The 14410-nt window shown below is 40.5% G+C and overlaps 1 protein-coding gene across 5 annotated transcripts in view; it reads right to left on the reverse strand.

Annotated features, from left to right (window-relative positions):
- NRP1 (neuropilin 1) overlaps positions 1 to 14410 on the reverse strand; it is a 132449-nt gene that overhangs the window by 5728 nt on the left and 112311 nt on the right. For 2 of the 5 annotated variants that reach the window (XM_006911363.2, XM_006911362.2), the window contains exons 12-15: positions 11809 to 11868; positions 6425 to 6562; positions 2220 to 2491; positions 1632 to 1728 (exon numbers count right to left, since the gene is read on the reverse strand). In XM_006911363.2, coding sequence (XP_006911425.1) covers positions 1632 to 1728; positions 2220 to 2491; positions 6425 to 6562; positions 11809 to 11868 — 567 coding nt within the window. Of the gene's footprint in view, positions 1 to 1472; positions 1546 to 1631; positions 1729 to 2219; positions 2495 to 6424; positions 6563 to 11808; positions 11869 to 14410 lie in introns of all 5 variants that reach the window. The other 3 variants (XM_015588937.1, XM_015588936.1, XM_015588938.2) reach the window with 2 other exon arrangements.

Below are 14410 nucleotides of genomic sequence, written 5' to 3' on the forward strand. Positions count from 1 at the left end.
AGAGTCTCTGGAAAAAGTGGAGTCTGGCATCCCTTACAGTTCTGAGCAGAGGGAAGGGGCTTTAGAGTACTTTGTTCCCTACTATATCCCCAGCATTTAGAACATAACAGGTGCCTTAATAAATATGTGTTGTGTTAATGCATAATTAATAAATAGTTGATAATCTTATAGCATCCATGACTAAATATTTGAGAATACGTATTTGATGAATAATTATATAATCATCGTAGACACCTTTTAATGGTACAGCAACATTAAATGTTTTACTGGTGCTTTAACTATAACTTTTTGAGTAGAGTGCTTACTGACAACTACAGCAAAGTAGACCAGACCCATGAAAGAAAAAAGCTCAGAGAATTCTCTTAGGCCTCAGAGCACTGGATACTACTTTGCATTTAGTAGGTAGTCAGTTGTTGAATGAACTGAATTTGTTTCTTTGTTTTAGTTTGTGGAGTTTGCTTTACATTCTGAAAACATCATAGTCACCACTCTTATCTTGGAACAGGAAAGCCATGGTATTACAGGTACTATGTAACTACATGAAATATATCTTTTAACAGCAGTTTAGACTTGGATGTGGGTAATTTGTAAAGTAGTTGCAACTGAAATATTATTAGGCCTTATTGTTTTCTGTGAAAATTTGCTAATTAGTGTGGCATTAAATAGATTTCCTTACATGATACGAAACATCAGATTTTTAGTCACTGCTCTTTTATTCTCTCCAATTTCTTCAATTGACCCTATCAAATTATTGCCTCTTTAGGAATTATGTATATTCAATATATTATATAAAAAATCTTTGTAAATTGCTTAAATGACCAAAAACCTATTACAGCTAACGGGCCTCCTTTGTCTTAAATTCACCCAGTAGGCTTATTCCATTTTGTTACAATTAACATCTATTATATAATAATATATAACAAAAGTTTAAGTGGAGCAAATGGAGCTTAAGACTAATTTCTGTGCTATTACATTGTCATTAGTGATGCTATTTATAATTATGTAACAAGAACTAGGGAATATGAATTGGTTTTCTACGTCAGACTTTCATCCATACATACCAGATTGATGAAAACCATAAACTCTGAAATACCAGGCAAAGTTTCTAAATTTAATTTATTCTTTTGAAATATTTCAATTATTTAGTCGGAAATATCTACTTATTTGTAATAAAGCAAAGAATCGTGTCTTCCAAGATACATTAACAATGTAACCTTAACTAAAGTCACTGTGATCAACATTTTCAAAGGCCTGCTGTTTTGTTTATGCACCCAGATATTTGGAATTATCCAGATGTCTGAGTTTTCCACTCTTCATCAAAACGTTCTGGCATGGCGTATACAGTCTGTAAACTGAGAGTTTCTTCTTTGCTATGATCTTTGGATTCCGCATCATTATATAGTTTTGTAGGTACCAACCAGACATTTTAAATGAACTGGGTTAGGTAATGGCATAGCTAAAGGTAAACTGACCTGAGTTTTGCTCTGTTGCACCAGAATATGCATTTCATATGATGTGCTCACAGCCCACATTGAAATTCTAGGTCTAAATGAACAAGACAAACACCATCACATGGAAAGAATCATGCCCTGGGCAAATGCTCCACTGGTTTCTACAGCATTGGTACTTACTCATGCAGTCCTCTTGTGAAATGTGGTTATTAATACTGATGTCATCCACTGCAATCCCACCAAGGTTTCCTTTTCCGATTTCGCCCTCGAAAATCACCTAACAAAATGAGATAATTTTCACAGTACTGAAATATTTGGTCCCAAATAGCAGTGTTTACAAATTCTTGTTCAGTGTAAGCTATGGCATATAAATTAAATTCATGAGATTTCTCATCAGCACACGCTTAGCTCATCAATCCATATTAACTGCCTGGCGATGGCATAAAACTTGTTCTCACACTCTCTTTTTATAACACAAACTTTAAAACTGGAAAAAACAGCAGATAAAGGAAATGCTCATTGTGACAGCCCAGAAATAGATTATAAAGTGGCATTTCCCTTCTTTCTCAGCAAATTGGTTCTATTCCTGTAATCTAGGAGGCTGTGAAATAGGCTACTGAGATTATCATCATTGCAGCAATAGCTCAAATTCCGGAAACCTCTGAAATAATTTTTGGAATGATTCTGGCATCTCATTTGCTAACTTTCAAAATATTACACTAGTGTCCCCAAAGCAGCTGCCCTCCCCACCCTGGGGGAGGAGTTTACCTGGTAAAGTTTCAGAGACTTGTGGAGCAGGACACGCCCTTCCTTCCAGTGGTCTCCTTGGTGTCCAATGGCCATCCAGACCAGCTGGTCATACTCCTCTGGCTTCTGGTAGCGCAGTTTGACCCTCAGCGTGCCCACATGAGAACCAGACATGTGGTACCAGAAGGTCATGCAGTGGGCGGAGTTCTGGGAATACACCACAGGGCTCACCAGGCGAGCCACTTTGCCCTTCTGGTTTTCATCGGCTTGGGAGTAGATGAAGTTGCCATCTCCTGCTGTGACAAAAAACTGTGTTAGGGAGAGTGGCCAAATTTAGGACTCCTTTGTCTCTTTTCTTTCTAGTTCCACCACTCAAATCTTCTCTCCTAGGCTGAGCACCGAGAACCCAGACCCGCAGCGGAAAGGGAACAATGTGTGGTTGTTGGGTGATCTCTTTGGCACTCAAGTCTCAGCTCTAAGCTTCCGTGGATGGACATGTGACTGCGGGAAAGCTGCAAAGGAGCACTGAGTCAGACACTACTCATTGGGAATGAGTTGTCATATGGACGGACACAGGCTGTGACTAAAGTCAGCCTTAGCACCGTTGCAAACAGACTGAAAGCAGAGGACAGACCTATTTTTGTGCAACTTTAAATTGCCTTCAGCAGCACCTGTGTGAATGCAGAAATTAAATGAACAATTAAATCTCTTCTTATATATCGTCCAAGCAGCAGGACTTCTGGTTGATGATGTTTTGATCACTGTAACTGCTTGATAATAATAAAGATACAGTTTTCCCAAATAATCTAGTGATTCTTTTTCCAAATTCAGATTATTTTCCCCTCGTTTATTTTAATGGCTTATAAATTCCTGAACTAAACCTGAGAGCCTGAATCTCAACTGTGATCCCCACTCTTGTGCAATGCAGGCTTCTGGTTCAGGAGAGGCAAGGTTGCATTTTCAAGGCTTATTAGAATATGGCATTTTGGTAACATACACACTTGCTGAGCTGTGAGGACTTATTCTTGGCTTTGCTTTTAATTACCCCCAGTGGGAGCATTTCCTCCTGCCACCACCTGGTCTAAACACACAATTCATGTTTCGCTGTTTGCTCTGCAAATAGAAATCACCTACTCTACGCCTCACCTGATGTAAGTGAATCAGATGCTCAGGCCTCAGTGGGCAGTGGGGTGTTTTGTTGGCTGTCTCAGAGGCTTGTGTATCTGTGAGATAATTTTTTCACACTGCATATGTGGACACATCCTCGTATCTGCTCACGGTGTCAACAGTGTCCAGGTGGAAGTGGATGTGTCAGTGGGCAGCTTTCTTCCCTCACCTGGCTGCTTAGGTGAGACTGCACCAAAGCATGCTTAATGAAACTGACGGGCGGAATAATAAAAGGAAAGTGGAAATAAAAATCACAGCTCCAGCAGTGCATTTGATGTGTTTGTGGGAGGTTGAGGGGGGGGTCCCCTGTGTCTAAGCCAACTCAGTCACTCCTGGGATTTGTCTTATCCCACTAATTTACCAAATGGCAGTCACTTGTGGGTATGACAACATCATTTCATTGAGATAAGTAGTGGATCAGTCCACCAAGACTGGACAGGTAGGCAATGCACCCATTTTGCCTTTGACTCCCCAATCTCATGGAAAAAGACTAAAGTTGGAGATCTACTTAGAGGAAACACATTTACTGAGCTCACTTATTGGGCAAGTTGGGAAATAGGTAGTAGAAAGGAGAGACCTGAACATGGGTAGTAAAAAGAAGTGTCTGAGAATTCTATCCTGCCATCTGTCCTGCTGCTGTTGTGGACTTCGAAAACTTTGCTTGTGTCACTTTACTGTTTAAAACGCTTCCCTGGCCCCTCACTGCCTTAGCCCATCCAAACTTCTTCATGCAGCATCCAAGGCCGCACCTCCCTTGCCACTTAGCTAAGCGCTTCGCACAGGACTCTGCCCAGATCACACCACTGCCAATCCACCGAGATGCCACGCTCTCTCCCACACACGCCATTCCTTACTCAAGCCGAGCTGACACTGCACAAGATAGGACTGCTCTCTCTGCCCCGGCCTGTGCTTTCACCGCCGAGGAGTGCGGTCCCGCGCCCTCATTCCACTGTGCCCAATTGCTTCCCACCCGCACCCAGACCATAAGCTCCTCAAGGGTGCGACCGCCCTCCTTGTAGGGGTATCTGGAGTGTCCAGCACAGCGTCTGCCCTGTAGCAGGGCTACTCAAATAGCACGTGCTCAGTGAGCCAGGGGAACACGCTGAGCTTCAGGACACCTCTGTGAGGAGGTCCCCAGCTTCATTTAGAGGTCGAATGCAGAAGATCAAGTGGCATTCCTTTACATACATTCAAAATTGGGCATCAGGATAGTGTACCTAGATAGTGTTAATTAAAAAAGTCTCCACGTCTGATTTGCAAAGTGCCACATAGCATCCCATGTCGTCTGTGTGCCTGTGTGCTGTGTGCTCTTTTCATGCAGCTTTTTTTATGTTAACAAATTCCTGCCTTTCAGATGTCAGGCTCGGCCATCTCTCTCGGCAAATGATTGTGTTTCCAGTGCTGCAAGAGGCTCTTTCTAGTCAGGGCAGGCCTGGCATTACAGTCAAATAAATGTGCGTGTCTGGGAGAACAAAAAAGACAAATCCTTCTGAAGGAATCACACTTCTCAGCTGTTAATCTAAGACAAGCCCTTCTTTTCTGATACTCAACACATAAAGCACTGATATTTTTCCTTTCAGGGGTTTTATCACAGCTCTAGGTCAAGAACTCTGTCTTCATTTTCTCAATTAGCACTTTACTTCTGCAAGCCTTTTAGCTTTTGTCTCTGGCTAACATAGCTTTTAACCTCCTTTGAATGTCAGATCCTACTGAGCCATTTTGCTCCACTTTGCATCAATTTTTCTACCATTACTGCCTTCATTCCAGCTAATTGCATTTGGTTAATTTGATGCCATTTATATGTACAGTGCCATTTACAGTCAAAGTATTTTAAGTTTTCTAAAACTGCTTGTCTTAAGATTCAATTGAAAGTGTCTCAGAATTGAAGGAGTCCAATTTTATCCAATTTCCTTGTCATTCTCATTAGGCAAGGAGCTAGCTGCGGTGGAAGGAGGTCTATTCAACTTACTTAATGGTTATAGCCACTGGGGAAAAAGTGAACAATAAAATGAGAAAGGCATGAAGTACCCTCTGCCCATCCATCGGCCCACTGACCCACTGGCCCAAAGCACCAACACTGGGGAAACATTTGTTTAATGAGATTTCTAAGCAACAGCAAATGCCCCTCTGGGGTATCTGTGGGCAGCCACTACTTGAGTAAGCAGTTCTCTAAGCATCACTGAGTAGGGTAGACTTTTGGGGGTTAGGAGTGTGTGTGTGCATGTGTGTGTGAGTGTATGTATGTGCATTGTTTGTTTGTTTGTTTGTTTGTTTTTGCTGAACAGTGCTGGTTCTTTATACCATACTTCAAGTGGGATGATGAAATGACTAGGAAGAAAATAAGGTGGTGGTGGATAGAAGAGTTCACAGAAGTGGTGGTCAGTTCTCTCTCTCCCCCAAATCATCCCTCCCTTTAATTAATCTTAGAGAGAAAGTATCACAGGAGGTGAGGTGGGTTTCGGGCTGGGGTGTGGTGAAGTGTCTACCTGCTCAGGTTTAAAATCTTCCCCCAAATGATAAGAACCCAACCCCACCTTCGCCATTTCCATTTCAAGGGTCCAGAGAGAGAGCAAGTGTTAAGCTCACTTATTGTATGTTTAGCTGTAAATAAATGAGATGACATAATGTATGTCCGGATTTTCTTCAAAATAGTCCAGAGTCAGGGATGAGAGAGATTAAGTAAGATTCCTATGATTTGATAATTGTTGAAGTTGGGGTGTATACATTTCAAGTTTGTTTTACTATTTCTTTTCTACTTTTGAATATGCTACAAATTTTTCATTAAAAGAGCTCAGGAAAAAATGTAAAACAGTACTAATTCACACATCTTTGCTATTTTTCAGGGAGGCCAATCAGTCACCATATTTGATCAGCATTTTCTACTACTTGGCTTAAGTGTATCTCTAGGTAAAGAGATTTTATTAATTCCAGAAAAACAAAAGCATGAGTGAATGCTTGCAATATTTCCTAACCCTCCTAGAAAATCCCTAGACTCCAGAAGCCCCCCACAATAACACCTCTAATTCAAAGAAATGAGGCCACAGTGAACTCTTCATTACCTGTGTGATCTTGAATCGGTCCTGTTTTGCTGGTCAACACACTCCACTTGAGTTGCACGTGACTGTCATGTTCCCAGTGACAGAACGTCTTGTGAGAACCCCAGCCAAATTCGCAGTTAAAACCATATGTTGGAAATTCTTCAGTGGGTGGAAAGGAAAAATAGAGACAAGCAAAGAAAGACAAATTTAATCATTTAGGTCAGAAAGGTCCTTAATTTGTTCATGGAAAGCATGATTTATATAATTTAATGTCTGCTTGAAAATTCTGGGAAAACCACAAAGTCCAGGATTACCAGGAAACTCAGAAGATGCACAGAGATGTCAAAATGTTTGCGAAATCACATTTAGTAATTTTTCAATCCAGCTTTATGAAAAGATTATGGACTACCTGCCAAGTTGGTTTTATATAAAATTTCCAGGAAGGTTGCTTTTCAAAGTATATATATTACATCTGCAGCATTCTCCCTATTTCTACGATATTTAACATGAAAGATACTCTGTTCTTGAGGATGAATTATATAAATTGATATCCACCAATTACAAAAATCTTAATTAGAAATCGACCCAGGAACCTCGAAAGTCTAGAAACTTGACAGCTGACTGCCTCGTCCTGGCGGTTATCAGTATTCTCCCCACAGCAGCTTATGCTTCAGGCCTTTAGTGTCAGACCTCTGAAGCATTACTTAAGATTATTTTTTCCTTCTGTGCTTTATATCAGGTCAATTAATTTTAAGTGTAGTTTCTGCTTTTTCAGTGAATTTTAAAATTTGCATATAAATTGGTCGCCCCACTTAAACCTCAGTGCGAGGTCATGTAAAACCAAAGCACATTTAAATACCTACCCATTTTTATTGTTTAATATGTTCAAAACGCTTCCTTTGGGATCTGAAAGGAAAGCGTGAATGGATTCTCAGGAATAATTTCTCTTGTATGTTCTACAAGGTGTTACTTGATTATAGTGTTTTTTAAATCTCTATTTTGTTCTTACTCCACCCTCTTTTTGAAAGTAGCTTGAATTTTATGGAATGAAATCATTGATGTTTGGAATTTTTTTTTTGGTAAATTTAAGCTAACAATAAAGAGAGTCCTAAAGATAAGATGCTCATGCTTCTGTCAGTCCCACACCCCCTCTCTTTATAAAATGAAACACAAAAGCTCTCTTTTACTCTAATGAAGGGCAGAGGGGGGGCAGTCATCGTGTCTCATTGAGTTTGGGCAGTCCACAAGATGGCAGCATTGAAACGAAGAGAAAGGTGCCTAAGCCGACTTGCCAATTGAACTTAAAAACATCTCAAAACCATCCCTATGTACAATAAAAGAAGTGTGATATTACATGCTATATTGGGGCACAACATATAGCAGGCTGCGAGCATATCTTGTTTTGATATTTTCTTTAACTTTGCCCAAGTGTTTAATACAAAATATCCTGCTTCCTTCTCTGAGCCTGGCCTCCATTGCCTCTCTCCCATTTTAACAATGGCAAGAAGAATTTTAATGGAAAGATTAAATAGACAAAGATGATTTACTTTGCATTTTTAGTTTCCAAGGAACTCTTTTCAAATGACAATGTAAAACTTTGGAAGGAATGCGATACAAATTGTCCAGACTGAGAAGAATGGGTTCTTCCTTCCAATGACAAAAAAGAGTGCACCCCAAAAAAAGAGTGCACAGGGCCGGTGTGGGAGAGTAAACTGGTAAACTGTGGGGTGTGTATAACGTGAGCGCTTTCAGTTAGTGCCAAAGGGCTGTACGTCACAGCCACGGTGCCACTGGAGAGCTATATTTCATGTTTAATCTCTCATAACCATGAAATAGGACTTCTTAGAGCATGAGAAACCCTTTCCAAAATTTACCACACTTGTGCAGCAAGATCGAATTATGCAGATGAAGTAAAACCAACTGAACAGTGAAGGAATGGTTAAACAACCTTGGACGTCAATGCCCATGACCCAGGAATGTATTGTTGCATAATCTCATGTTAGAAAATGTTAATACTGGAAAATGTTAATGTGTATGTGGCTTTGGGTTTTCTCCTTAAATGTAGTTTATAAGACATGCACATACAGGAGAGCAGTAAGCTATTACAGCGCACACATTTCTGGTTATATTTACCTTGCTAATACATTAAATTTATTGTATAACACAGAAAACCACATCATCTATTATTTTGGCTATTAATAGTCTGGTGACATTGTAATATATATAAATTTGAATATTTTTGTAATCACTGGGACATGAAACAGCTTTGCCTGAAAGGACGGTTTAGGCATTTCTATTGGTGCAGTGAATAGCAGTTCACCTTTACCTTCCAATGTTCTTTCCAGTTCTTTGAGTCTAACAAAGCGAACAGCACTAACTTTTTGTATTTTGCTACTCTTTTATCTTCTTGTCCCAATAATATAGCTTATTTTGGGCAACCTTGCTTATTTAAAATTAATTTCAAAAAGTCTCTGCATTTTGTGGGGGACGGGTATAAAGGAATAGTAGCTCAGTGTTGAAAATCTGAGCCTGGCTAGAAAGGCCATTAAACACACAAAATACATATAAACATTTATAGAAAGGAAAAAACAAACATAAAATAGAGAAGGACAGAAGAAGAGGAGGAAAAAGTTGAGAAAGAGAAAAAAATAAATGGATGAATGAAATGAGTATATAGGGTTATTGACCTTTAAATCTTCAAAATATTACCCAAGCCCTGTAGCTGCACAATTCTTATAAAATTCATTGGGAATAATCTGGCTAAATTCCTTCTTGACTCTTAAAAATAGCAGGAAACAATATTCTGAACTTAAAACAAATTTATAGCTGCTGTGAGCAAGCACCAGCTGTGCTTATTGAACGTATCTTGCCACAGTTGAATCATTAGCACTGTATATGCACAAGGATTTAATTTTTAAATCTGGATTTCAAAACTTCTATTGAGTGTGTTAACTCGTTACTCAGAGACCAGACTTGCAGCACAAACAAATGGAGGTGCTGAGGCCCACGTAATAATAGGTTATGTATATACTCTGAGCTGCTCTAGAAATGTTTGAAGATCCTCAGAGGGTAAGAGGCTTCATCAGGGGGAGCTGGATTTAAAATGCAGAGTTCTCATCGGTTCCTGACAGAGAATTAATAGGCTTTCCTGCATCTGATTACAGCTCAGACAGTATATAAATATTATATGCCCACCGAGTTTATTATATTGGTAAGAATCCTCAAAATAAAAGCTCGAGACCCTGCTTGGGTCTATAATGAACTCAGCAAAATCAGATTATGATGAAGGTTTAGTGGTTTGATTTTCTGCTGCTTGTAAAGATGCCTGAAGAATCTGAAACCTGCAGAACAGTGTGGACCAAAGTATCAGGAAGCAGAAACTGACCACCGGGGGACACCTCAGAGTTAGACTGGCCTCTGATTCACACTCTCAGGCCCTTGTGAAGCATTCTGAACATTGGCTTAGTCAGGAGGTAATAATCAGCAGAACTCCTTAAAGAAGGTCAGACAGTCCATTATCCACAAACAAAGACTTGGAGCCAGATTTGTGACCCAGGCAATGGAAAAACAGGAAACTGGGGTTATTTGTAAAGGACTCTGGGCTGACTCTGGAATTCAAAATCGGATCCTATCAGTGAGCCCTAAGGTTTGGCATGAGCTTGTTCAGATGGTGGTAGCAACGGGGTCTTACTGGTTCATGATTTGTGCATCTGTCCTCTGATTACAGCAGACCCTATGAGATGACCACCTGGCCCTGGAGCTCTTCTGTGAAGCCATCACGTCATTGGCCTTGAGCTCATGCAAAAATCTGTGCTCACCAAGTCATTTCTACTCTGAGTCTACAGGCCATCCACATTCAGGGAGAATAATCCCATTTGGGGATCTGATATATCACTCTATTTTCTCCACAGTTGTTGTTCCCTTTTATTTTTTTTAATGTTCCCAGCTCTTTTGATAGGCAAGAGGAAAGATGAGATGAAACAAGTTAGTTGGCAACTTTCATAGTGGTTTTAAATAATTCTCTGGCAAGAGAGAAAGCTAAAACAATAGTTAAAATGTTTGTTACATTACTGGAACTTCATTTTTTCATCTCACCCCTCTTCCCTATTACAGAGTCATGGAGAGCCAGCTGGTGGTTATTCTACAGAAGACCATCCTGAGGGAGCTGAGAACTCTCGGGAAAGGTAGGAAGCAAGTGAGAGGCGGGGCTTCGCTCAGGAGGGAGCTTCAGCCATCCCAGGTGACTGCATGGTCAGTTACAGCCACGTTTTATAACACGAAAAGACGTGGGCAGGACTACAGTGTTTTGGAGTTTAGGGTAACAGAGTATTCTTCTGTTTCATCGTTCAGTAGTTGGGGTGTTTGAGCTGTGTGATAGCAGGGATTTGTCAACCTGAGCACACTATGGGGAAACTTGGGGTTAAGTCCAACTAAAGAGAAGTTTGTTTTGCAGTTTAATCAGGTCAATGGTGATGGAGTCCTTTAAGGAAGCACGCTAATTAGAGCGGCCCTTTCTACTCTCTGCCTAGCTGGGGAGTGTCATAGTGTTGAGGAAACATTGATATACACCACACGCCCCATTAATAAATGACTGTGGACGCCAAGGCTGAGCAAGCTTCTATAAAGGAAATGGGAGAAGCTGGAAAGCTGACCTGTTCACCTTACTCTAATGATTAACTTTAAAGTATTTAAAACCTCTGATTGCTTATACTGACTCTTTCTCTCCATGTGAGTCTACGGGGAAGAATTTTACAGAATACTAACAAAATACAAGGGAGAGTGAGAAGGAGGCCACCATTTAACTGTGGCTGGCCTTGAGAAACAGCTAACCAAGGGCTTTAAAAGTCATTATGCTTTTCTATTAATACAAGGATGCGGGGGTGCCATTCCCAAGGGTGGTCCTCTTCCCACGCACAGTTATAGCTGTGGCTTCCTGTACCCCACTTCATGGCACACCCACTGGAAACGTTGTTGTGAAACTGCCAGATCTGTGGCAGGCAAAACTGACAAACTTTGCCTGTCTCAGTTTTGCAGAATGATGATGAAAATAAATAGTCAGGCTGGTGCCTGTGAGATTTCCTTCTCCTGTAGTTTGCAAACACAGTACATGTCCTAGATGTGCTGCGTTTAAACAAAGTATGTTACCCTGTTCCTTCCACTGAGAGCTGGGATTGTCACCATTTGGCAATTACTGATGGAGCAGGAAATCTCGCTCTCTGACGCATATACATGTGGAGGGAAGGAAAGCAATATTTATAGCTCGCGCTTGGAGACCAGATGTTGTGTGGCATCTCTCTTCTAGGACTTTGAGGGAACCTGAAACCCAGAAGCGCAGCAATCGGCTATTTTTTGCGGGGAGGACAGGCATATGGGAAATCTACCACATTTTCTATTGTATTTGATACCTGATTGTATTGTGCTGTCTATCATGGTTGGCTTTTCTGTGGTCAGCACAGTGGTACCACCTGAAAAACAAAACAACGACATACAAAAGTGAGAAAGAGGAAGCATTGCAGAGAATATGCTGTAGAGAAATGCTGTCTGCTTATATACATTCGATAGAGGCAAACATTTTCCATAAACAATCCTTCCTTTAATCCCACCTATAGTAATCGTTTTACTTAAAATTTGCTCACCACGGTATCAAGCTCGAATAAACTATTGTTCTTTACCTAACACATTTATTCATAAAGCATCCAGCGGCGTGGAGTGTTTGAGGCTTTGTTCCAAGGTTCCCAGACTAGGCATGGCATGCAATTGCAACAGTGAAAAACAAAAGCCTCCGAATGTCCTCAGTGACTTGGGTATTAAACCTGACCTAGACCTTTAAGCTTCAAATAGTTTCCCAAGGTTTCAGATGTGTGCCTTCAGGGGAGTTGCAAGGCTGGTCTCACCATTTGTTTAAAAAACTGAGGATTTAAAGTGGATGGAAGCAGTTTCGTTTTTTTTCTACAATAGTTGTTTATTTTTCCCCAAGGACAGATATTCTGCCTGGTATGTGGTTTGGAGAAGCTGCAGGAAAAGGAGAAGGGGAAAAAGACTTCTTCACAGTTCCAAGGATCCGGAGATTGCACAAACAACACCCTGAACAATATCAGCTTTTAATCAGTTTGGATCGACTTTGAAATCCTTGGTCAGGGGAACATGTGGAAGCTTAGCCGTTATCCTCTTTTTCTCTGTCTTAACTCTTCCATTTTCTGCTCCTCATCATTACATTTCTATTTTAAAGTAGTGTTTTTAAACTTGCCCAACCACAAGAACCACCTGAACGCTTGCCGAAATTGTGGTTGGCAACCCATTTACCCTCCTCAGATCTTACTGAGAACCAAAATCTCCAGGGGTAAGCCCTCAAAATCTGTATTTTTGAAAGCTTCTCAAGTGAGTCTTATAATCCACTAAGCCTGGGAAACACTGGTTTGCTCTTCACTACTTAGTTGCCCGAGAAAGGTATTTCTCCTTATGTGTCTGCATGGCAGGTCACGGTCAACGATAATCTATTTGCTATTCCAAGAGATAAAGTCCCGGGCAGACTCAGAGTAAGGGCATGGCGGGGCCCTGACTGTCATGGAAAGTTTTAGAGGTGGCTATAAGGTGCCACTGCACATTTTCCAATAGTATCATTCAATAAAGATTTGTGATTATCTCTATTCTGGCCAGGCACTAGTCCTATTCTCCAACTCCCACAGATCAGAAATCATCCGGATCATGAATCAGAATTGTAAAAATGTACTCTTGGAATGGTCTGAGGATTTCTGAGCTAACCGGCTGCAGCACCAAGTCATGTTACCCTTGCTCTCCCAGTGAATACCCTGGCTGAGTGGTCACATGTGTGCGTGGCTTCAATGAGGCAGGCAATATGAAGAAGGTATTATATGTATTATGGGTTAAGAAGGTGAATCTATAATGGCAGAATTGGAGGGAGGCCAGAATACATTAGCGTTCTGTTCCCAGTGGTCTTATAAGAGAAAAACTCAAGGTGAAAATTCACTTTTTAAAACCGATATGCATTATCAGTTTTGTTACAGTTTGGGAGCCAAATTCTGCTGTTGGGTACACACAGATCCAGTGTAAAATTTGGCCTCCTGATGCCTTTGAAGCCAATTGTATTATCTAATGACTTCAAAGGCATTTGCAAATGAGTAACTTCACCTTGGCAAGCAAATATGGGAAAGCAGAACCTCTCCTCATTTCCATGCATTTGGTACATTTCATCTGGAATTCAGTGTTGTTTGTAAGTAATGAGCATTTTGCTACGATACTTATCTCTCTATATATACAAATAGGTCACTCCGAGAGGAGAAATTAAAGCAACAACATCTGCTTTAAGGCACTAAACAAGGCTAAAGAAAGCCTTGATCTCAATTTCCTTGATCCCATGTTTCTACCTATCAGGGTTAAAGTGAGAATGCTTTTAGTTTGGTTACATTGTACTGAACATTCAAAGTTTGCAGCTCTGACAGTAAGGCCTGTGCCAGAGTGAGCAAAGAGGGTGCACAGCTGTGTGCGTGCCTTGGAGGTGATTTGTTCATATGTGAAAAGATACCTGCTTAGGTGAGAGTTTTGCTCCTTGCAAAGATTTAGATGTGAGCACACCCTTTTCCATTAAAGGATAACAAACAGCTTCATAAAGCAAAATTGGCTATAATGCAATAAATGAATAGGAAGCACGAAATGCCTTCTAAAATCCCTTGTCGATGGGACGTGATGTGGGCATTGTGAACACGCTCAGCAGCTCTTAGCATATGCATGTATTGATAGGATCCTTGAGTCAAACGTGCTGGCCTGAGAAAATAAATTTTTTTTATTTTTTTATGGCAATATGTAAAAACAAACCAAAAAAAAATGGGATGAACTTTTTTCTATTTACGCAAGAAATAATTTTAAAAGCTGTAGATAAACCACAACCTTATACTTTTAAAGGATTGCCAGTGTTTCCACTATAAATGACCCATTTTCTGTAGTTTGTAACTCATTGCCTTACACAATTTGCTCCAGGCTAACATACTT

Source organism: Pteropus alecto, unplaced genomic scaffold (assembly GCF_000325575.1).
Source record: "Pteropus alecto unplaced genomic scaffold, ASM32557v1 scaffold204, whole genome shotgun sequence".
Classification (NCBI taxonomy): Eukaryota; Metazoa; Chordata; class Mammalia; order Chiroptera; family Pteropodidae; genus Pteropus; species Pteropus alecto.